A 22,761-nucleotide genomic window follows, 5' to 3' on the forward strand; every position below is an offset into this window, starting at 1 on the left:
TAGTGTAATTGCACAAAATTTTAAATAAAATAAGTTAATACAAAATAAATACTTTTTATTGAAGAAAATCCTAAAAGCTGCACATAATACAAGAGCAACTCCTAACTTAAAAAAAAAAAAAAAAAAAACTCAAACCTGCCAACTGCCCAGCTTTGAATGTTGCCAAATAGCATTGATGATGTAATAAAAAACTACCAAGCTTTGAATGTGGTCACTTTAACATTGATGATGCTGTAAAGAAAACTGAAACAGAAGCAGTAACTTTATAAACAAACAAAGAGAAGAGTCCGTTTGTTTGTTTCTAATGCTCAGAAAAAGTTTCCTGCTTCTGTTTCAGTTTCTTTACTGTATCATCAATGTTAAATTGACCACCTCCGGAGCTTGGTAGTTTTATATAGTTTTTTTTTTTCAAATTAAAAAATATATAGTGCTGCCTGCTAAAAGAAATAGGAGTTTATTTTTATGTTATAGAAAATAAATTTTTTTCTTATATGTATATATAAAAATATGTGGTATTCATTTTTTTTCTCGCTCTTCTTTTTCACGTGATTTCATGTGGATCTCACACATTTTTATGTATGTAAGAGATACTTTTATCACTTATAATATGAGAAATATCAAACCCAAAAAATATTTTTTTTAAATTGTATCATTTTCATTAAAAATATTTTTAAATATAGAATAAGTAACGCAGATAAATAAATTTTATTAAGGAAAGTCATAAAAGCTGCACACAATGCGTTGCATTTAATTTATAGTATAATTAATGATAAACATAAATTTATTTTTTGGAATTTACATATTTGTTATTATAGTTAAAAAGTATGAACTCACTTACCAAAAAAAAAATATGAACTCTCGTAAAGAAAAAATATTTCTGCTCTAACATGAGATATGTAACCCAAAATGATATCATTTTGTTATCAAAAAAAAAAAAAAAAAAATGATATCATTTTGAGAATTTGAAAAAAAAAATACAAAATATTTTAATAATTTACTTTTCTTTTGTATCATATAATTTTATTAAAATATATTATATTTTTTTCTCAGATCTCAAAATAATATAATTTTGAGATTGGATAAGATAAATTTATCTCATAAGAGAAACGTTAATCCCTAATAATAAAAGAATTTAACAGTCTCATTATGTGTTTTGCATAAGTACACTTCAATTAAAGGACTTCAATGTACATTTCTCATTTGCTAATTATAATAATCTCATTTACTAATTGAGTTACTTGGGTCAACAATCGCTACAATTCAGCGTACTTTAATGTTAATCTAACACTTTCTTTAAGAATGGAATTGTTAAAATTTATGGAAAGTTAATTAAGTGTAACATATATAGATAGAGAGAGAGAAAAAAAAAATCACTAACTGGACTGTTCAGTGCACTAAGTTCTCCCGCGAGAACTTAGTGCACTAAATATTATAATGATGTTCTCCAGGTGTTCTTCAGGGAGAACATAGTTATAATATTTACTATAAATGTGTTTTCGTAGGAGAACTTAGTGCACTGGACCAAATTTTGTATTCAATTATTGTACACTCACTAAACCCATATATATATATATATGAGGTAGGATCCTTTGACACAAGTGTCAAATTTTTTGACACCTCATCTAAGAACCGTTAGATCAAGAAAGATCAATGACTCTGATTTGTAAGCACATGACACCATTGATCTTTTTTGATCTAACGACTCTTAGATTAGGTGTCAAATTTGAAATTTGACACTGGTGTCAAAGGATCCTACCTCTGTCTCTCTCTTTATATATATATATATATATGGTTTGCTTTTTTTGCAGTTACTGCAGATAAATTATCTACAGTAAGTCCAATACGACATCATTTTGGAGCGGAAATCATGGTGTTTTTGTAATTTTGATTTATTTCAGGATTGTTTTAGTCTTTATAATTCTAATTTTTTAATATTTCAATCCCAAAACGACGTCGTTCTCTGATTTGTAAGCACATGATACAATTGATCTTTTTTGATCTAATGACTCTTAGATTAGGTGTCAAATTTGAAATTTGACACTGGTGTCAAAGGATCCTACATCTCTCTCTTATATATATATATATATATATATATATATATATATATATATATGGTTTGCTTTTTCTTCAGCTACTGCAGATAAGTTATCTACAGTAAGTCCAAGACGACATCATTTTGGGGCGGAAAATATGGTGTTTTTATAATTTTGATTTATTTCAGGGTTATTTTAGTCTTTATAATTATAATTTTTTAATATTTCAATCACAAAACGACGTTGTTTTGAAAGTAAATGCAGATAACTTATCTACATTAACTGCATAAATAATTTTCTGTATATATATAGGGTAAAGTATTTCTCCAATCACCGAAGATAAAGTTATCTCCAGTAAGCTCAAAATTACGTCGTTTTGGGACGAAAATCTAGGTATTTTTGTAATTATAATATATTGCAGGGTTATATTAGTCTTTATCATTATAATTTTTTAATCTTATAACCTCAAAACGACGTCGTTTTGAGCTCATTGGAAATAATTTTATCTCCGGTGACTGGAGAAATACTTTTCTCATATATATATATATATATATATATATGGGTCAGGATCATTTTACACCAGTGTAAGTTACACTCTCAATCTTGTCCGTTGATCCCACTTATATCTAAGGGCTCTAATTTTTTTTTAATGTGAGCTATTGGATACAAGTGAATCAATGATCACGATTGAGTGTAAGACTTCTAATGTAACTCTTACACTCAATCGTGATCATTGATCTACTTGTATCCAATAGCTCATATTACTAAAAAAAATTAGAGCCCTTAGATATAAGAGGGATCAACGGACAAGATTAAGAGTGTAACTTACACTGGTGTAAAATGATCTTGACCCATATATATATAGTTGTTAAAATTTATCAATATATGTAAACTTTTTTAATAAGAAAATGGGGTAGGATATTGTAACAACAAAATAGGGTTACTACTAATGTTACTACCAATCAATTTTACCATTAGATCGATTATGTTAATCTAGCGGTTATATTTATTTTCATCTTTGTATGGTTATGATTCCCCATATTTAATGTGAAAATATTAAATATGAGAAATCATAATCATACAAAGATGAAAATAAATATAACGTATTAAATATGGGAAGTCATATCCATACAAAGATAAAAATAAATATAATTGTTGGATCCATATAATCGATCGATCTATGAAATTGATTGGTAGTAACTCTAATTGATTGTTATAATATCCTACCCCAAATAATAATATGAAAAGTAGGCATATTAATTAGGAGAATGTTATATTTACAAATTTTTTATTTATAAATTTTTATAAACTATACTATGTCTTACCGTAAAACATTTTCAAGTGAAATTTTACCAATAAAATATAATATAATTTATGAATTTATAAAAAAAATTTATGAATATAACTCTCCTCTGTTAGTTATGATAAAGAGAAAACAATGAATATAACTCTCCTCTGTTAGTTATTCACAAATGGCTTGTTGAAGATTGGGATGTTCGATGGGTCCACACCTTTCGAGAAAACAATGAATATAACTCTCCTCTAGTTTGTTGCAGTTTTTGAACAGGTATCGCTTCTTGTCATTGGATGTGTGAATTTCTGAACCTATTCGACAGAGGCCATGCATTATTCTGCCTCCTCCTGCTTCATTTTGCATCCAAGGCCTGGTGTCAGTTTCCGAGTTCTGTTAGAATTCCTGGTGATGACTGTTAATGTAAGTAAACTTACAAGTGCTATAGGAGTTGTTATGTAGCAGTCTCTTGAGTTCAATGAGATTTCATTTTAGTCTCTTGAGTTTTATTTCATTTTGGGGTTTTTGACAGAGATTTACCCGGGTACACCCCTCCCTACCCGGGCAGACAAAAAATTTCAAAAAATACCCGGGTAGGCTTGGTGGTCAACGGTCAAACATGGGCAGATCGGTGTTATATTTGTTGGGGAGGTTAAATTTTTGAAATAGTTTATAATGAGGGTCAATTTGGTAATTAATTATTAATAAAAGGTTATAAGGGTCAAAAAGCCCATTTTGAGGATGATAATAATCTTATTGTTTATCATTCTCCTCCTTCTCCTTTGTTAGAGCTCCTTCTTCAGGATGTTTCTGTAGATCTTGTAAGTTCTCGCGTCGTGTAATTTTTGTTTTGTTTGGGGCTTTTGTCCCTCTTTATTACAAAAAAAAAAACAAAAACGGGGGTGATTTGGCGAAGGGCAAATTCGTCAGCAAATAAAAAATGGAAAAACTTCAAAATATAAAGAGTTAGGTTCTGACAATGTTAGGGAGAATCGATCACAGAGCATTTTTTCGCACTTCGCTATCTGAGGTTCGTTCCAAAGAGAAAGATCATCAATCATGACGACAACTCTGCTTTTTCATGTCTTTTCTTCTGAAACCCTAAATATTTTCCCTCTCTAAGCTTTGGGATCTTCCAAAGCATTCCAAAAAAGAGCTTCTTGTGCCAGCAAAATTCCCATGCCGTAGATCTTTGAATCAAAGAGAATTTCTGATCATTTTTTTTTTGTTTCTCTTTTGATCCCTTTCAGGTTCTGGGTTCTCAGTATTTGCGGTCTTGCGGAGCACAGCATCGTCTGTTAGGGAAGGCAACAACTCTTGCTCCACAAATACATATCTATATGTTATTTTGTTTATGGTATACTGTAACATGCTCTTCTTTATAATTTTATGTATCCCTGCATTTTTTCTTTCTATTTTTTTTTTGTTGATAATTTTTATTGGGCTTCCGTGATTCCATTTTCTATTGCTCTTTTCATTGCGGTTCCTTTGCGTGATTTTTCCGTGGTGAATTTCACATCAGGTGGAGCTATATTTTACACACATTTTTGTTTGTATAATTATAAATGCCTTAAAAAGAGGAGAACCTAGAGTAGTGATAAAGCTGTTCCTTTATGATTAAAAGGTCATGAGTTCGAATCCGAGAAATAAGATTGCGTAAACGGATTGCACCCACCTCATTCTCGCTAGTCGGGTTTAATGGGAAGTGATTATAATTATAAATGCCTTGGTTATGCAATTTCAATAATTCGTTTGCTTTAACTCATGGTAATTTACATCCACTCTTTTAGTATGCATACTACTTATCTTATTGTGTCTGCTTTGATTTCATTAACTGTGCCTGATCTCCTGTCTGCATCGGCTTGCTAGCAAATGAAAATCAATATGTTTCTGTTATAATGGGTATGGATTTCTCTATACAAGATAGGATGTGAGACCTTGCTCTTTTGTGTTTTGTTCCCATTGGTTTGATTCTATTTTTTCCATAATTTTTGTTCTCTGGCAATTTTAGGCAACTGATTTGCTTTGGAATTGATGGAGGCAAATTTTTTTCGTTTTCTTAAGATTGTGGGTGTTGGGTACAAAACCAGAGCTGAAGCTGCAGGACGTCTATTGTATCTGAAATTGGGGTACAGTCATGAGGTTGAATTAAGTGTGCCTCATGCTGTCCGTGTTTTCTGCTTCAAAAACAATGTAATTTGTTGTACTGGAATAGACAAGCAGAGGGTGCACCAGTTTGCTTCTACTGTTCGGAATTGTAAGCCACCAGAAGTTTACAAAGGCAAGGGCATAATGTATGTTGATGAAGTTATCAAGAAAAAACAAGGAAAGAAGTCTAAATGATCATATAATCTTAGGTTATTTCATGAAATCTAGAACTTAAGATGTACACTACTGGCTAGGCTTTGGCTGCAGAATTATTCACTCTAGCCTTCGAACAATTTCAGTGTTGGATAATCAAATATTTCTTGCTTATTTTCTTTAAAATATAGATAATCAAATATTTTCTTTAAAATAACAATTATTTCTTGCTTCAATATAATTGATATGTGTATCATTAAGAATTTATCTAAAATTGTTGAGACAAATGATCTAATTAAAGAATATATAATTATGTTAAAATCTCTCATAACCTGGTTGGTCTAATTTCTACTTATAAGTAGAAGAGAATTTAAAAATAAAAGGATCTAAACAGGCACTAAAATTTATGCTTACATCTCTAAACTGAGATATTAAACTAGCTTCAATTTAATCTTATATCTTAGATGATGTATGCGATAAATCTGCCTATTTTAATGTTAACGATTAATAAAGAGAAACAATATTTTAAGTATTTTAATAAAAGGTAATTAAATTAGCCCACCGAAAAGAAAAGGTAATCAAATTAAATAGATACTTTTTTAGTACTAAATTTATAATAACCATTTTAAATTTTCATGTAATTTACTTTAAACGGCAGGTAACAAGAAATCAATATATTGTAAGGCATGGAAGCAATGAGAAAAGTGAAAGAAGATTAAAAAATAAATAAAATGTAAATGGATAAGTATAAAACTACTCAACTTAGTTGTCACTCCCAGCCTCAAAAAACACAAAGCTACCGAGCTTTTAATGTGGCCCCTTAGCATTGATGAATGATGATGCAATACAAAACTACCAAGCTATGAATATGACCTCTTAACGTTGATCATACAGTAAAGCAAAGATGCTGAAACGGAACGGACCCTTAAATCACTCAAAAAAGCGCTCTCTCTCTCTCTCTCTATATATATATATATCATCACGAGACACCCAGTCTTCTCTCTTTGTAAATTTTATCTCATAAATGAATTTTTAGTTTTATGACAAAATTATATTTATAAATTTTTTATTTATAAATTATACTATATCTTACTGGTAAGATATTCTTGAATGAAGTCTTATTGATTAGACATAATCAAATCTATAAATTTGTAAAAAAAAAGTTTGTCAGTATAATCCTCTTATACAAATTGAAAAAAATGTAACAATTTTTTAATGAATAAACAAGAGAAAAAAAAAAGTTAGAGGTGAGAAAAAAATTCTTGTGAGACGTCCCATTTAAAAAATATGAGTGTAGAAGATAATATTAATATTTTTCTTAACAACAGAAGAAATATATTACCCATTTTTTATAACAGTGTAATTGCACAAAATTTTAAATAAAATAAGTTAATACGAATAAATACTTTTTATTGAAGAAAATCCTAAAAGCTGCACATAATACGAGAGCCACTCCTAACTTAAAAAAAAAAAAAAAAAAACTCAAAGCTGCCAACTGCCAAGCTTTGAATGTTGCCAAATAGCATTGATGATGCAATATAAAACTACCAAGCTTTGAATGTGGTCACTTTAACATTGATGATGCTGTAAAGAAACTGAAACAGAAGCAGTAACTCTATAAACAAACAAACAGACCTTGAACATTGAGGAACTTCAGGGAAACCAGGGTGGACGTTAGAAAAAGATGAGAGAGAGAGTGAGAGAGCTTTTTTGAGCGATTTAAGAGTCCGTTTGTTTGTTTCTAATGCTCAGAAAAAGTTTCCAGCTTCTGTTCAGTTTCTTTACTGTATCATCAATGTTAAATTGACCACCTCCAAACTTGGTAGTTTTATATAGTTTTTTTTTTAAAATTGAAAAATATATAGTGCTGCCTGCTAAAAGAAATAGAAATTTATTTTCGTGTTATAGGAAATAAATTTATTTTTTATATACGCATAAAAATATGTGTTATTTATATTTTTTTCTCTCTCTTCTCTTCACATAATCTTATATGGATTCCACATATTTTTATGTATGTAAGAGATACTTTTATCTTCTATAATATGAGAAGCATCAAAGTCAAAAATATCATTTTCATTATAAATATTTTAAAATATAGAATAAGTAAGGCAAATAAATAAAATTTATTAAAGAAAATCGTAAAAGCTACACACAATGCAATGCATTTAATTTATAGTATAATTAATCATAAACATAAATTTATTTTTTTGTAATTTACATATTTGTTATTATAATGTTAAAAAATATGAACTCTCATAAAGGACAAATATTTCCGCTCAAACATGAGATATATATAACCCAAAATGATATCATTTTGAGGGTTTGAAAAAAAATACAGAATATTTTAATAAATTTACTTTTCTTTTGTATTATGTAATTTTATTAAAATGTATTGTATTTTTTCTCATATCCCAAAATAATATAATTTTGAAATTGCATGAGATAAATTTATCTCATAAGAGAAACGTTAATCCCTAAAAATTAAAAGAATTTAACAGTCTCATTTTGTGTAGGATAAGTACACTTTAGTTAAAGGACTTCAATGTACATTTCTCAATTGCTAATTCTAATGATCTCAATTACTAATTGAGTTACTAGGGTCAACAATCGCTACAATTCTGAGTACTTTAATGTTAATCTAACACTTTCTTTAAGAATGGAATTGTTAAAATTTATAGAAAGTTAATTAAATGTAACATATATATATATATATATATATATATATATATATATATATATAGTTGTTAAAATTTATCAGTATACTTAAACATTTTTTAATAAGAATATAGTTAAATAATATATGGTAGGATATTGTAACAACCAATTAGGATTATTACCAATGTTACTACTAATCAATTTCATCATTATCAATTTAATCCAACATTTATATTTGTTTCTATCTTTGTATGGTTATGATTCCTCATATTTAATATGAAAATATTAAATATGAAAATAAATATAACGTATTAAATATGGGGAGTCACAATCATATAAAGATGAAAATAAATATAACCGTTGGATCAATATAATCGATATAACAGTGAAATTGATTGATAGTAATCCTAATTGGTTGTTTGTATTTACAAATTTATTATTTATAAACTTTACAAACTATACTATATTTTACTCGTAAGACATTTTTGTGTGTAATTCATAAATTTGTAAAAAAAAAAAACTTGTCAATATATCTCTCTTATGTTAATTATGATAAAGAGAAAGAGTTTTATAAGAGTTGTGTTGTACGAAAAATGATTGTGTTATGTTATAGAGATTCGTTTTGCGTGCCGTAATTTTTTTTTTTCAAAATATGCGGGTCCCACAAAATATTGTGTGTGTAGAAAACTTTTTTGTGGTTATATTAAAGGGTTCGTTTTTTTGTACAGTCAATGTAGATGACTTATCTACATTGAACCCAAAACGATGTCGTTTTGAGATGAAAATCAAGGTATTTTTATAATTATAATTTATTTCAGGGTTATAATAGTCTTTTTTATTATAAATTTTTAATTTTTTAACTCAAATCGACGTCGTTTTAGCAGCGAATGTAGATAACTCATCTACCTTCACTCTAGAAACATTAAAGCTTACACTCTAGAAACATTTAAGCTTATATTAAACGATGAATGCAAATCCAAAGATAAAAAAATGAATAGGGGGCTGAACCTTTAGCCATCACTGTTCTCCCGCACTCCGGATTAGTCCCATAGCCGGCTCAAAGAGTCGAAGCTCGTGGGGATACCGGAGGGAGCCAACTCGTCTCACAAAGATAATTAGGGTCGGGTAACTCAAAAAAAAAAAAAAAATGAATAGGAAAACTGGGGTGATTTGGCGAAGGGCAAATTCGTCAGCAAATAAAAAAAGGAAAAACTTCGAAATATAAGGAGTTAGGTTCTGACAATGTTAGTCAGAATCGATCACAGAGCTGTTTTTCGCACTTCGCTATCTAAGGTTCGTTCCAAAGAGAAACATCATCAATCATGACGACAACTCTGCTTTTTCATGTCTTTTCTTCTGAAACCCTAAATATTTGCCCGCTCTAAGCTTTGGGATCTTCCAAAGCATTCCAAAAAAGAGCTTCTTGTGTTCGACCCAGCAAAATTCCCATGCCGTAGATCTTTGAATCAAAGAGAATTTCTGATCATTTTTTTTTTTGTTTCTCTTTTGATCCCTTTCAGGTTCTGGGTTCTCAGTGTTTGCGGTCTTGCGGAGCACAGCATCGTCTGTTAGGGAAGGTAACAACTCTTGCTCCACGAATACATATCTATATGTGATTTTGTTTATGGTATGCTGTAACATGGTCTTCTTTATAATTTTCCCTGCATTTTTTCTTTCTATTTTTTTTTTTTGATAATTTTTATTGGGCTTCCGTAATTCCATTTTCTATTGCTCTTTTCATTGCGGTTCCTTTGCGTGATTTTTCCGTGGTGAATTTCACATCTGTGGAACTGACATGTGATGGAAGCCAATAATTCTCTTTTGTTTTTAGTTGTTAGAAAACAAGGAAAATAAAAGTTTTTCCTTTTTTATGGTTTCTTCTCTTTGATTTTAATTGTTAGAAAATAAGGACAACTAAAGTTTTCTCCTTTTTTGATGGTTCCTTGTTAATATCAGACACACTGTGAAATCCCACTTTATCTTCTCTGAATAAGGAATAGAATACATATAGCGGATGTATGTTATGTAGAGCCATAAATTTCTTAACAGATTTACTTCTCAGGTGTGTATACCTTTTGTGAACCATAAGGTTCTTTAGTTTGATTGGGTTATTGTCCTGTGATTTTTTGAGTCATATGAAGCTTCTTAAATGGAAAGCATTTTGATCTTTGGAGGAAGATTTGTTGATCAAATTTAATATTTATGTTGCTTTGTGAATTGTTGGTTGTGTCATGCATGTTGCTTTCACATATGCGTTTCTAGGCGCCAAAGTCTTTCAAAAGAATTTCTTGTGTTTGAGATACAATTGAGAATGGGTAGACTGAAACTCCTGCTTTTATGCTTCGTGCACTCCAAGGAAAGGAGAGATGATTGTTTCTTTCTTATAGAGCTTGTGTTGTTTTCCATCACGACACATGATTGAGCTCTGCATTGACTAACACACTGATTGTATACTTACTAATACATCAACAGATTTGCTTTAATGATTGCATGTTTTGTTGTTTTTGTCGCAAAGGAGATGCCTGTTTCTCTCTTGCATAGAGCTTTTGTCGTTTTCCATCGCGACACATGACTGAGAGCACTGCATTGCAGGCCCATTTTTTCTTATTGCTTCCATGCTTTTATCGAATAACATACTCATGGTATAGTTACTAATACATCGACAAATTTTCTTTAATGATTGCATCTTTTTTTGTTGTTGTCGCAAAGAAGGTGACTGCCTCTTTCTTGCATAGAGCTCGTGTCGTTTTCCATCACGAGTTCACGACACATGATTGAGAGCACTGCATTGAATGCTTATTTTTTCTTATTGCTTCCATGTTTATATTCGTGGTATACTTACTAATACATCGACAAATTTGCTTTAATGATTGCATGGTTTGTTGATTTTGTCGCGAAGTAGATCCTTGTTTCTTTCTTGCACAGAGCTCTTGTCGTTTTCCATCACAGCACGTGATTTGCTTTAATGATTGCATGGTTTGTTGATTTTGTCGCGAAGTAGATCCTTGTTTCTTTCTTGCACAGAGCTCTTGTCGTTTTTCATCACAGCACGTGATTGAGATCACTGCATTGAATGCTCATTTTTTCATGTTGCTTCCATGTTTATATTCATGGTATACTTACTAATACATCGACAAATTTGCTTTAATGATTGCATGGTTTGTTGATTTTGTCGTGAATTAGATGCTTGTTTCTTTCTTGCACAGAGCTCTTGTCGTTTTCCATCACAACACGTGATTGAGATCGCTGCATTGAATGCTCATTTTTTCTTATTGCTTCCATGTTTATATTCATGGTATACTTACTAATACATCGACAAATTTGCTTTAATGATTGCATGATTTGTTGTTTTTGTCGCGAAGTAAATGCTTGTTTCTTTCTTGCACAGAGCTCTTGTCGTTTTCCATCATAACATGTGATTGAGAGCACTGCATTGAATGCTCATTTTTTCTTATTGCTTCTATGTTTACATTGAGTAACATACTCATGGTATACTTACTAATACATTGACAAATTTTCATTAATGATTGCATGTTTTTTTGTTTCTGTCACAAAGAAGATGACTGCCTCTTCCTTGCACAGAACTTGTGTCGTTTTCCATCTCGACGCATGATTGAGAGCACTGCAATTAATGCTCATTTTTTCTTATTGCTTCCACGTTTATATTCATTGTATACTTACTAATACATCAACAAATTTGCTCTAATGATTGCATGATTTGTTGTCTTTGTTGCGAAGTAGATGCTTGTCATTTTCTATTATCACACATGATTGAGAGCACTGCATTGGAGGCCTATTTTTCTTATTTCATGTTTGCATTGAATAACATACTTATGGTATACTTACTAATACATTGACAAATTTGCTTTAATGACTGCATGGTTTTTGTTTTTGTCGCAAAGGAAAGCCTGTTTCTTTCTTGCACAGAGCTTGTGTTGCTTTTCCTCATGACACATGATTGAGAGCACTGCATTGGGGACCCATTTTTCTTATTGCTTCCATGTTTTCATTTAATTTACTGGTACATGGGCAAAGTTGCTTTAATGATTTCATGAGATGTTGTTTTGGTTTCACCTGAAACAGAATGGATCATCAAGGGCATAGCCAGAACCCATCTATGGGGGTTGTCGGGAGTGGAGCTCAATTGACGTACGGTTCTAACCCATATCAGCCAAGCCAGATAACTGGGCCTCCTGGATCGGTTGTTACATCAGTTGGGACCATTCAATCCTCCGGTCAACCTGCTGGAGCTCAGCTGGGACAGCATCAACTTGCTTATCAGCATATTCATCAGCAACAACAGCAGCAACTTCAGCAACAGCTCCAGGCCTTTTGGGCAAATCAATACCAAGAAATTGAGAAGGTTACTGATTTCAAGAACCACAGTCTTCCCCTGGCTAGGATCAAGAAGATTATGAAGGCTGATGAGGATGTTAGAATGATATCAGCTGAGGCACCTGTCATATTTGCAAGGGCATGTGAAATGTTCATATTAGAGTTAACCCTGCGTTCTTGGAATCACACTGAAGAGAACAAAAGGAGAACACTTCAAAAAAATGATATTGCAGCAGCAATCACAAGGACTGATATCTTTGATTTCTTGGTTGACATTGTCCCTCGTGAGGATTTGAAAGATGAAGTGCTTGCTTCAATCCCAAGAGGAACAATGCCTGTTGCAGGGCCTGCTGATGCACTTCCTTATTGCTATATGCCACCCCAGCATGCTCCCCAAGTTGGAACTGCTGGTGTCATAATGGGTAAGCCTGTGATGGACCCAAATATGTATGCTCAGCAGACTCATTCATACATGGCACCACAAATGTGGCCACAGCCACCAGACCAACGACAATCATCTCCTGATCATTAGCTGCTGTATTATGCATATTCATGGAAATTAAGGTGAACTTTAGGCTCTCTCTCTTTCTTTGTCCTTTTTGTTAGTTGTTCAGGTTTTGAACTAAACTTTTACGTTAAAATGCTTATTCAGTACATTATACTATAGTAAATTTTGATTCTGCAAGTTTTCAATTTTATTTGTCTTCTTTTTTCTTAATGGAATTTAATATTTTTCTGTTATAGAATCTTACTCGTTTAAAACATGCACATAACCTTTTGTACTGCTGTTTTATAAATAAGCTTTACCGAGTTTCAACCTAAAGCTTTTTTCTATTTATTTATTTATTTACTTGATCAGCTTAAATTATTTTTATATTTTTTACTGTACTCTTATAGATCATAGTTCCTTTTGTGTCTAATATTGCGCACATTTCCTGGCTTGCAGATTATCTGGCATTGTAATCAGTTGAGAATGTCAAACTGAATGGTTGGGAAGGTCCATAGCGATAGCTGATAGTTTACAAGGAATGCAGACTATAAACATATGTAGATAGTGTGCTAGTGAAAACTTACCATAACTTCGATTAAACTGGATAAGATGGTATTTTTCATGGTTTAATTTTCTGGTCTTCAGATGGTAATATTTCCTGGATTTTTACTTAAATTTAGCTTCTTTGTAATGGCTACATTTTATGCACTTATTTATGCCATCTTTTCTGTCATTCCCTTTGCGATAGCATTATGAGTTGTGTCACATAATTTTGCATACAACTTGCGCGAGAGCACATTTAGAGAGCTTTTATAATATATGCACCCTGTATGTACTTCCACCGACAAAATTACACCTTCTACCTCATAAAAATAGAATTTAAATGCTAGAGGGCTTTGTGTATGGTTAAGTCTACGGAGAGGTTAGATGGAGCTTCGTCGAGGTTGAGCTTTTCCATTTAAACAACAAATATCAGGGGATATATTTTAATCCCTTAGAAAAAAAATTAATTTGTGATTTTTCTGAAATTTAAAATAGACTAAGTTAGTTGAAATCGTGGTCTCTCAAAAATTCAAAAAAAATCTATGTTAGTCCTTCAAAAAAGATTAACATGGTCTATTTTAAATTTTAAAGGAATTACAAGTCGATTTTTTTTCTTAAGAGATTAAATTGAGTCTTGTAATATTTGTTGAGGATCCAAATGATACTTTACTCTTTTTTAATTAATAAAGAATTAAATGTTTTACCACCGGATATTCTTGGCTTAAGAAGTCATGCTTATACAAAATGTTTTTAAGAAATCTAACCATTGAAAGATCACTAATGATATGGCTAGATGGAGCATCGAAAGTGAAAATGAAAAATTAGTAAAATTTGATGGAGTTGTCCCCTTTCATGTAAGCATTTCTGCATTGAAGAAGGCAAGGGGGACAATCAGCTGGGTAAATAATGATATTTGTGAATGATATGATTGTGCATGTTGAACTTACAACATGACGGTGAACCAAAACATGGACAGTTGGAAATAGAGTATTACACTACTACGGTTAATTCACCACCAAAATTGGAAAAGTTGAAGCATGTATGTAGTTATATAACCAAAATAAGCGAAAGAAAAGTTTTGCGTTCAAGAAGCTGGTTCAGTCGGTCCAAGGTTAATCTTGATCATACCATGGCCAGTTCAACATGCCATTTAGTCAAACTGAAAAATAAAATAAAGAGATACTATACAGAATTTTACCACTCAAGTCTGGATCACATCTATTTGACATTTTGCATAAATTTGGATCAATTTATAGTAAACTTCACCGCTGGAAGAAAAGGAAGGATTCTAATCAGACAGAACTTTGCCATCATGTATGTCTTTCCCTTTCATGACAGTTCCTTCAAGGCATATCCCATCATGCCAAAGTTATCTGAAAATTGCTAGGGATCAACCGAGCGAGGCAACTGAAACGAGATGAAGAAATGCCCCGGTGGACAAAGGTTCTGAGTTTGCATTTCAAACTCTTGAGGTTGAGAGTATGTGGATAGTGTCTTCTTCCCCCTTGTAGTTACTCCAAGAATCAATACTTTATCATATGACACAACAAATGAATCTTTTGATGATCAGTAGCTTAACAGTTTCATTTCAACTGAACTATGACCAATTGTCTTTGTAATCCTTTTATGCCTCATCACTTTTCTAGTCATATTTACGTTTTCCCATTTGCCAGCTTTAGCATATATATTAGATAGAAGAACATGAATTCCACTTTGAACATGTTCAAGCTCTGTTAGTCGTACTTTCACTTGATTAGCAACAGAAACGTTATCATGAATCTGGCAGCCATTTAAAAGCGCACCCCATATTGCAACATTTGGTTGTACCGTCATTGTCTCCATTAATCTTTCTGCCTCTCTGAAATGACCTGCCCGACTCAAAAGATCAACCATGCAACCATAATGCTCTCTTTCTGGCATTATACCATACATCTTTGTCATTAGATAGAAATGTTTTTGAGCCTCTTCAACTAATCCAACATGACTACATGCGAATAAAACTCCAATGTAAGTAATATGATCCGGGACTAGAGAACTATCCTCTTGCATTATTTGAAACATATTCAATGCTTCATTTCCATGACCATGCATTGCTAAACCGTTAATCATGCTAGTCCACATCACCACATCTTTCTTTTCCAAACCACTAAAAATCTTCCGCGCACTTCCTAAGTCACCAGTCTTGGCATACATGTCAAGAAGAGCAGTTGCCATGGCAATGTCTGTGGCAATGCTGCTTTTCAATAAATAAGCATGAACGGTTTGTCCCAATGCCAGACCACACTGATGGGCACAAACACTTAAGACACTCAGAAAGGTAGCCTTATCGGGATAAAAGCCATTGTCCCACATATCAAAAAAGAGATCTAGCGCCTCCTTATGCCTCTCATACTGATTGTAAGCATTAATCATACTGTTCCAAGCAACAACGTTTCTCTGAGGCATTTTGTTGAACAGGTCTCTTGCAGTCTTCAAGCTACCACATTTGGCATACATTTCAAGAATGGCAGTTGCAAGAATGATGTTACTATTAGATGAAGACATAAAGGGATCATAACCAGCCTTACGAATGCGTTCATGGACCCATCTTCCAGCATCAATGTCTCTACTACGAGCACAGGCAATCAAAGCATTCACCATGGTAATTTCATTGGGCTCTACACCCCAATGGTTCATGTCTTCAAACACCTTCAAAGCTGCATATGGCTGATCATTATTCACATACCCAGCAATCAAACAAGTCCAAGCAACCACATTCCACTTGGGAATATTATCAAACACTTTAAGTCCTGACTTCATATCTACACATGACACATACATATGGAGTAACCCAGTAGCAGCATAGGCATCTGCTTCAAACCCAGATTTCACTATGCGGGTATGAATGCATTTTCCATAAATTTGATCAGCAATCACAGAACTTGCTTTGAGTACAAATGGGAAGGTAAAATGATCTGGGGAATACCCACTTTGTATCATTTGTCTATACACAAGTATAGACATTCTTGGATTGTAATAGTTAGCATAACCTCTTATCATGGAGTTCCAAATGTAAATGCTTGGGGCATCGATTTGGCGAAATACTAAGTGTGCGTAATTGATCTCCCCAAATTCTGAATCCACACAGAAGTCAATAAGCTTGCTCAAGGGGATTATACTTTTAATAGTTGGGGTCGTGATTAATAGCCCATGCAACTTTTTCATATCCCTCATGGTTTTGCATTTTGCTAACAGAGAGAGAATGGTGTTTTGGTGTATCATCCTCAAATTTTGGGTTAATCACAAACAATCCCACCTAGACCCACCTTGTATTAAGGGCTGTTATAAGGTTTATTCCTATGAAACCATAAACTAACTAGTTTGATCCATCTCTATCAGGACTAATGCCATAATCACTTCAAAACATTAAAGTGAAAAAACTACAGTGAACAAATTGTTTCAGTTTGACAGGAGAATGGGAATGAAAATGTAAATATAATAATGAAAGTGATGAGTTTGTATCCATTCTCCATTATGTTATGTGGCTATAAGTGGACAGGAAAATTGAGCCACAATGATTAATCAGGTGGCAGAGAAGCATATCGATCTGATTTGTTAAATATTTGAATGAATTACCATTCTTTGGCGGAATAATTCCAGAGGAGATATTAATAAACTTAAATATTATTATCAGAGCAATGAAATACTATAGTATTGACCATCACATACACATGTTATTATTGAAATAGAATGTTTGCCAACAGTGATATACCTGATTAATGTGTGTTTTATATAGGCTACAGATAGCACTTAAAAAATGAACCAAACATAATCAGTGGCGGGATTTTTTATATTGGGGGCGAAAATAAATTTTTTTATATTAAAAATTACATATATCAACCTAATGTAGAAAGTTTGAAAGAGTTTTATTATAAAATTCAAGATCAATTCACTTAACTCTTCCTCTAGACTTTTTCATATTATTAAACTCTTTTGTAATTGAATTTGTGCTAAAATTCAAAACAATTTCTTTTTTAATATATGTAACCAAAGAATCATCAAGAAATTGGTCTTCTATTCGATTTCGAAGTTTACTTTTGATTATCTTCATAGCTGAGAAAGCTATTTCAGCAATTGTTGTAATAACTGAGAGAGTTAGTACAAGTCTAATCAATCTATCACTAAGAGGATAAATATTTGATTTTTCAGTTTTTGCCAATCTTTGATATAACTCAGTTATAGTTGATAAATTATTCAAATCTCAATGTTTAGGAATATCGTGTTCAAAATGGAGATAATGTATCTTCATCTTCAAGTGTAATTTTTCTTGTTATGTGAAATAATTATAATAAAATTTATCTACAAACTTGCAAATATCGTTATTTTTTTTTTTTGAAATATTTCAATCGATTCATTGTTTCGCAACTAATCCGATTCGGGGCGAGTCCAGGATTAAGACTTTAAACACCTCTCAAAGGTGATACTGGGAAGATTCGAACACATGCTCTCACTCTCACCTGCTTAGCTCCCATGCACCAACTGAGCTACCACCATTTAATAAATATCGTCATTATTAAATTACTTGTATCCATTTCTTGGATCTAAATTCATGCTCAACCAATTAATGTTAAAGAATAATATAAAACATTAAAAAGGTCTTCACATGATACCTTAAGATTTTGGGTTGAGGTAGTTCTTTATATGATATCAGAGAACTTGGCCATAAGATCACGAGTTCGATCCGCCCAAAGAGCTCTTGCATGAGAGTGTGTGTTAGATATAAACCATTAAAAAGATCCTCACCTAATACCTTTAGGTTTTGAGTTAAAGTGGTTCTTTACAACTAATCCAACGGTATTAAAATACCCTTTAAATTTTTTTTCAAACAAGATTGCAGAAAAATATTAATTCCAAAATAAAAAATATTTTGTGCTGACTAAATATAAAATAAGTTGTATAATTATGCAGTGGGCCAGGTCAGCAGTAGTAGGAAAAATCTATGGTGCTACTGATGCACCAAGATTCAGTGCATCTCGTCAATAGGAGCATTACACATCATATGAGAGAGAAAAAAATTGACAAAGAAAAGAAAACTTTAACTGATATTTAAGAAAACTTTAACTGATATTTAATATTTCTATTGGTAGGATGTACTGAACAAGAGCACCAAAGATTTATTCCAGTAGTAGATGTTAATAAAAACGACACGCATTGCGCATGGACCTCGTGTCAGGACTCGACTCAAATAGGAAACATGGTGCATCCCATTCATCGAAGGAGAAAGAACAGAACAAAATCACAAAAAACAGAATAGAGAAAACCTTGTTGATTGGGGAAAATAAAATAAAATGAATGGTGAGTGAAAGAAAGAAAGAAAGAGAGCGAGTGAGATAGATCAGAAGATATATAAAACAATACACAATGGAGGTTAAAGCTAGAGCTCCTGGGAAGATTATCTTGGCCGGTGAACATGCTGTGGTTCATGGATCCACCGCTGTTGCTTCTTCTATTGATTTGTTCACCTACGTTTCTCTTCGCTTCTCTACTCCTTCCGGTACTCTCTCCCTCACTTCGATCCATTTTACCAACAACTCCTCTTTAATTTGATTCCAACTCGTAACGTTCTTTGAATGCATTTTATGCTCGTAATATAAGATCCAAACGTAGTTCTGAGCTGAGAAATAGGACACCTTTTTTAACCTAATAATTTGGTTAAAAGAAGTATGAATTTCAATTATATGGTATTTGCCAATACAATGCGCTTGTTTATGATTGATTTCTCATTCAATTTGGAATTTATGATTTATGCCATAGATAATGAAGATTCATTGAAACTCCAGCTTAAGGATATGGCATTAGAATTCTCATGGCCAATCAGTAGAATAAGAGAAGCTTTTCCTGAATCTGCTGTTCCGTTATCTTCAACGCCTACCTCATGCTCTGTGGAGTCTGCCAAGTCAATTGCAGCTCTAGTTGAAGAACTAAATATACCAGAGGCCAATATTGGACTTGCCTCTGGTGTTTCTGCGTTTCTATGGCTATACACATCTGTTCAAGGGTGTGAAAAACTGTGAATCCATTTTGTTGACTTTTCTAGTTTTTTTTTGGGTTTTTTTCTGTAGTTTTGATTCTGTTTGTATCTCTCTATGTAGATTTAAGCCTGCTACTGTGGTGGTCTCTTCTGAACTTCCTTTGGGTTCAGGGTTGGGTTCATCAGCAGCATTCTGTGTGGCACTGGCGGCTGTCCTGCTTGCTTTCACTGATTCTGTTTCTGTGGATGTGAACCACCAAGGATGGTTGTCTTTTGGGGAGAAGGAACTTGATTTGTTAAATAAATGGGCTTTTGAAGGTGAGAAGATCATTCATGGAAAGCCGTCTGGAATTGACAACACAGTAAGCACATATGGTACGCCAGGGTTTTGCTAGAAAATTCCGTTGTCTTTCATTGATTTTATTTTAATTATTTGGAACATGTCTTTTTTAATTTTTGTTGTTACTGATTATAATTCGAACCTTTTGTATGCCCAGAATGAATTGGAATGCAATTGGTGGGTTTTTATCTCCTCGTGTAAGAGGGGGGGGGGGGGGGGGGGGGGGGGGGGGAGGGGGGATGAACAAAATTCTTTCTGTGGTTATGAAAAGCTACGGGAACAAGCAGGTCTTCTCTTTTAGTGGGTCAGTCAATAGTCTCACCTAGAATCAAATTTAATTTACTTAGCAGTAGAGGAATAATTTAAGGTCATTAGCTATTGGTTTGTACAAGTGAGTTTAGAAAGACACAATAGTGTTAGGTGGGAAATATATATTATACCTGTACAAATTGTGATTTGTTTGGAATGTTCAATTACCATGTACTTTGTTCGCAACATATGTAAGTTATTTCCTCTGAATGTGCAACTCACTCAATAGCTACCATTATCAGGCAACGTTATCAGCTTCAAGTCTGGTAGCTTGACACATATGAAGTCGAATGTGTCGATTAAAATGCTCATTACTAACACCAAAGTAGGGAGAAACACAAAAGCATTGGTGTCTGGTGTTTCGGAGAGAATGCTAAGGCACCGGGATGCAATGGCTTTTGTTTTTAGTGCTGTTGATTCTATCAGCCAGGAATTGACTACCATTCTCAAGTCTCCCACACCAGATGATGATCTCTCTGTAACTGAGAAAGAAGAGAAGATAGAAGAGCTAATGGAAATGAATCAAGGTCTGCTCCAGTGTATGGGAGTCAGTCATGCCGCAATAGAAACTGTTCTTCGAACAACATTGAAGTACAAGTTAGCTTCCAAATTGACAGGAGCCGGTGGCGGGGGCTGTGTTCTGACGCTGCTTCCAACCTGTATCCTCTTCACTTATATTGTCTTCTTTTCCTTGTGCTTCTAAGGTTTTCCATTATATTTTTGGTTTTCTTTTTTTCGATTTTCTTGTCTACTTTTAGTTGATAGCCTACATTATGTTTGCTTATGCTTTAGTAATCCTACATATGTGGCAAACTTATCTCTTACTTTCTGCCACGAGTTGTCCTGGAGGGTGGACCTTGTCATATGACACACAAGCGTGTGTGTGCTGCCTGGGGAGATATGCATGCACATGTGTTTGTATGCATAGAGGCATTTATAAAACCTACACAAGCATTATGGCAAGAACGCCAGCTAGTGACGGTGAATACTTATTTTTACGAGGACACCCAGTGCAGTCTTCCATTTTATCTTTCTCGTGTCACCTTTGTTCCCCGCACTTTCAAGTTACTTCTAACGTCACAGTTTTTTTCGATAGATACTCTTTAGGTAATTAAAACACTAATGGAGAAGAAGAAAAAAAAATTTGATGTGAGAGGCATATAGGATTAGGAAGAGCCAACCAGGATTCTAGGGGTGGGGTGGATGGTTTTCTTGTCTTTATGCTACAGAAACCAAAGTTTTTTCCTAGTCTCTGCAACCCATCATGATTTTATAGATTTTTGGTATCTTGAATATATTCTTTAATCTCGGTTTCTTATATCCCTTCCTTGACATGCTCTAATCAGTGCTATCAGGCACCGTTGTTGACAAAGTAATTGCTGAACTGGAGTCATGCGGGTTCCAATGTTTCATTGCCGGAATTGGCGGGAAAGGTGTTGAAATTAGCTTTGGGGTGTCATCTTGATTTTCTCTGTTTTATTTTTCCAAAGAGCGACATCAATGATCAAGGGATCTGATCCTCAAATAAATAGCATCTTGTGCATCAATCTGTAACGTTTTCTTTTCTATTTTTGAATTAATTTTAGACTTCTGTTGAATCCTCAACGGAAATTGGAGAATATGATTTGGGTACAGAACATGGTTGTCAATGGGACTTGTGGACTGGCGTATCCAAGACTATATCATATGTAAGTTACCAAGTGGTTTTGTACTACAGGAGCAGTTTTATGTAATCTGTAGTGCATACACTTGTTCATGGTTAAGAAGATATCATCTGTATGTTACCAAGTGTTTTGTACTACGGGAGCAATTTTATGTAATTTGTAATACATACACTTGTTCATGGTTAATAAGATTCACTATAATCCATCATTCACTTCATACTCATAGCATCAGTTACCATTCTCCCATGACCTTTCTTGAAGTTCTAATGCCCACGCCCATCCTTCTCAACCTTTCTATTTGCTCCCACCACCTGGTTAAGGAGAGTTCCTCCCAAGGTCAGTCCCAATCATTGCATGCCACTTCTCAGTCTTCATTATCCGCAAGTATGTTGTTATAACTTGTAGCCCTGGACTTCATCAATTGCTTGTGGAATTTCTCTTTCTATTCTCAAGGGATTAAATGTTGTCTTGGATCATGTTGAAGACAAAGCTTCACCGCCTCCTGAGTTTATTCATGATTCCAACTATGTCTTGTTTGCTAGTCCTGCCTGTCGTCAGTAGAAAGAGGTGGATTTTGTTTTTCTGTTTAGTGTTGTCAAAATTGAGTTTCTATGTTGTAAGAGAATGATAGAAATGTAAATCGTAAAAATGACCCAAAACATAAAATTTCTATTAATTAAAGTCAAGATATATATATATATATATATATATATATATATATATATATAATAGATCAACTTATACCGGTGTAATAATAATAAATCTGACACCAAATCTTAACTGTTGATTT

The 22,761-nt window shown here is 33.1% G+C and overlaps 4 protein-coding genes across 6 annotated transcripts; 3 read left to right on the forward strand and 1 right to left on the reverse strand.

Annotated features, from left to right (window-relative positions):
- Positions 1–4,310: 4,310 nt before the first annotated feature.
- On the forward strand, positions 4,311–5,790 carry LOC133293904 (large ribosomal subunit protein uL6m-like). Of its 2 annotated transcripts, XM_061492526.1 has the most exons (3): positions 4,311–4,354; positions 4,575–4,681; positions 5,336–5,790. In XM_061492526.1, exon 3 carries the CDS (start codon positions 5,359–5,361, stop codon positions 5,665–5,667), a length of 309 nt encoding a protein of 102 aa, XP_061348510.1. In that variant the 5' UTR covers positions 4,311–4,354; positions 4,575–4,681; positions 5,336–5,358; the 3' UTR covers positions 5,668–5,790. The 2 variants fall into 2 exon arrangements, with proteins under 2 accessions (XP_061348510.1, XP_061348511.1); XM_061492527.1 differs by lacking the exon at positions 4,311–4,354 and having other exon boundaries at positions 4,361–4,681.
- Positions 5,791–9,516: 3,726 nt separating this feature from the next.
- LOC133293847 (nuclear transcription factor Y subunit C-3) lies at positions 9,517–13,842 on the forward strand. Its single transcript, XM_061492460.1, has 4 exons — positions 9,517–9,573; positions 9,801–9,857; positions 12,364–13,179; positions 13,562–13,842. Exon 3 carries the CDS (start codon positions 12,365–12,367, stop codon positions 13,145–13,147), a length of 783 nt encoding a protein of 260 aa, XP_061348444.1. The 5' UTR covers positions 9,517–9,573; positions 9,801–9,857; position 12,364; the 3' UTR covers positions 13,148–13,179; positions 13,562–13,842.
- Positions 13,843–15,086: 1,244 nt separating this feature from the next.
- LOC133293829 (putative pentatricopeptide repeat-containing protein At3g05240) lies at positions 15,087–16,909 on the reverse strand. Its single transcript, XM_061492429.1, has one exon. It carries the CDS (start codon positions 16,907–16,909, stop codon positions 15,215–15,217), a length of 1,695 nt encoding a protein of 564 aa, XP_061348413.1. The 3' UTR covers positions 15,087–15,214.
- A 2,000-nt stretch (positions 16,910–18,909) lies between these two features.
- LOC133293875 (mevalonate kinase) lies at positions 18,910–22,147 on the forward strand. 2 transcript variants are annotated; one of them, XM_061492499.1, is made up of 5 exons: positions 18,910–19,181; positions 19,442–19,685; positions 19,780–20,033; positions 20,550–20,966; positions 21,654–22,147. In XM_061492499.1, the coding sequence occupies exons 1-5, from the start codon at positions 19,049–19,051 to the stop codon at positions 21,770–21,772; spliced, it is 1,167 nt and encodes a 388-aa protein (XP_061348483.1). In that variant the 5' UTR covers positions 18,910–19,048; the 3' UTR covers positions 21,773–22,147. The 2 variants fall into 2 exon arrangements, with proteins under 2 accessions (XP_061348483.1, XP_061348484.1); XM_061492500.1 differs by having other exon boundaries at positions 21,663–22,147.
- The last annotated feature ends 614 nt before the right edge of the window (positions 22,148–22,761 follow it).

This window comes from Gastrolobium bilobum, unplaced genomic scaffold, assembly GCF_033153095.1.
Source record: "Gastrolobium bilobum isolate Gb01-03AN ecotype WA unplaced genomic scaffold, APGP_CSIRO_Gbil_v1 utg4431, whole genome shotgun sequence".
In the NCBI taxonomy this organism is placed as follows: domain Eukaryota; kingdom Viridiplantae; phylum Streptophyta; class Magnoliopsida; order Fabales; family Fabaceae; genus Gastrolobium; species Gastrolobium bilobum.

Excerpts from the sequence above, each read along its gene's own strand:
- LOC133293904 (XM_061492526.1), top strand. The coding sequence starts at position 5,359 with ATGGAGGCAAATTTTTTTCGTTTTCTTAAGATTGTGGGTGTTGGGTAC.
- LOC133293847 (XM_061492460.1), top strand. The coding sequence starts at position 12,365 with ATGGATCATCAAGGGCATAGCCAGAACCCATCTATGGGGGTTGTCGGG.
- LOC133293829 (XM_061492429.1), bottom strand. The coding sequence starts at position 16,909 with ATGATACACCAAAACACCATTCTCTCTCTGTTAGCAAAATGCAAAACC.
- LOC133293875 (XM_061492499.1), top strand. The coding sequence starts at position 19,049 with ATGGAGGTTAAAGCTAGAGCTCCTGGGAAGATTATCTTGGCCGGTGAA. Across the intron at positions 19,182-19,441 it reads TCGCTTCTCTACTCCTTCCG|ATAATGAAGATTCATTGAAA; the intron begins GTACTCTCTCCC and ends TTTATGCCATAG. Across the intron at positions 20,034-20,549 it reads CAACACAGTAAGCACATATG|GCAACGTTATCAGCTTCAAG; the intron begins GTACGCCAGGGT and ends TACCATTATCAG.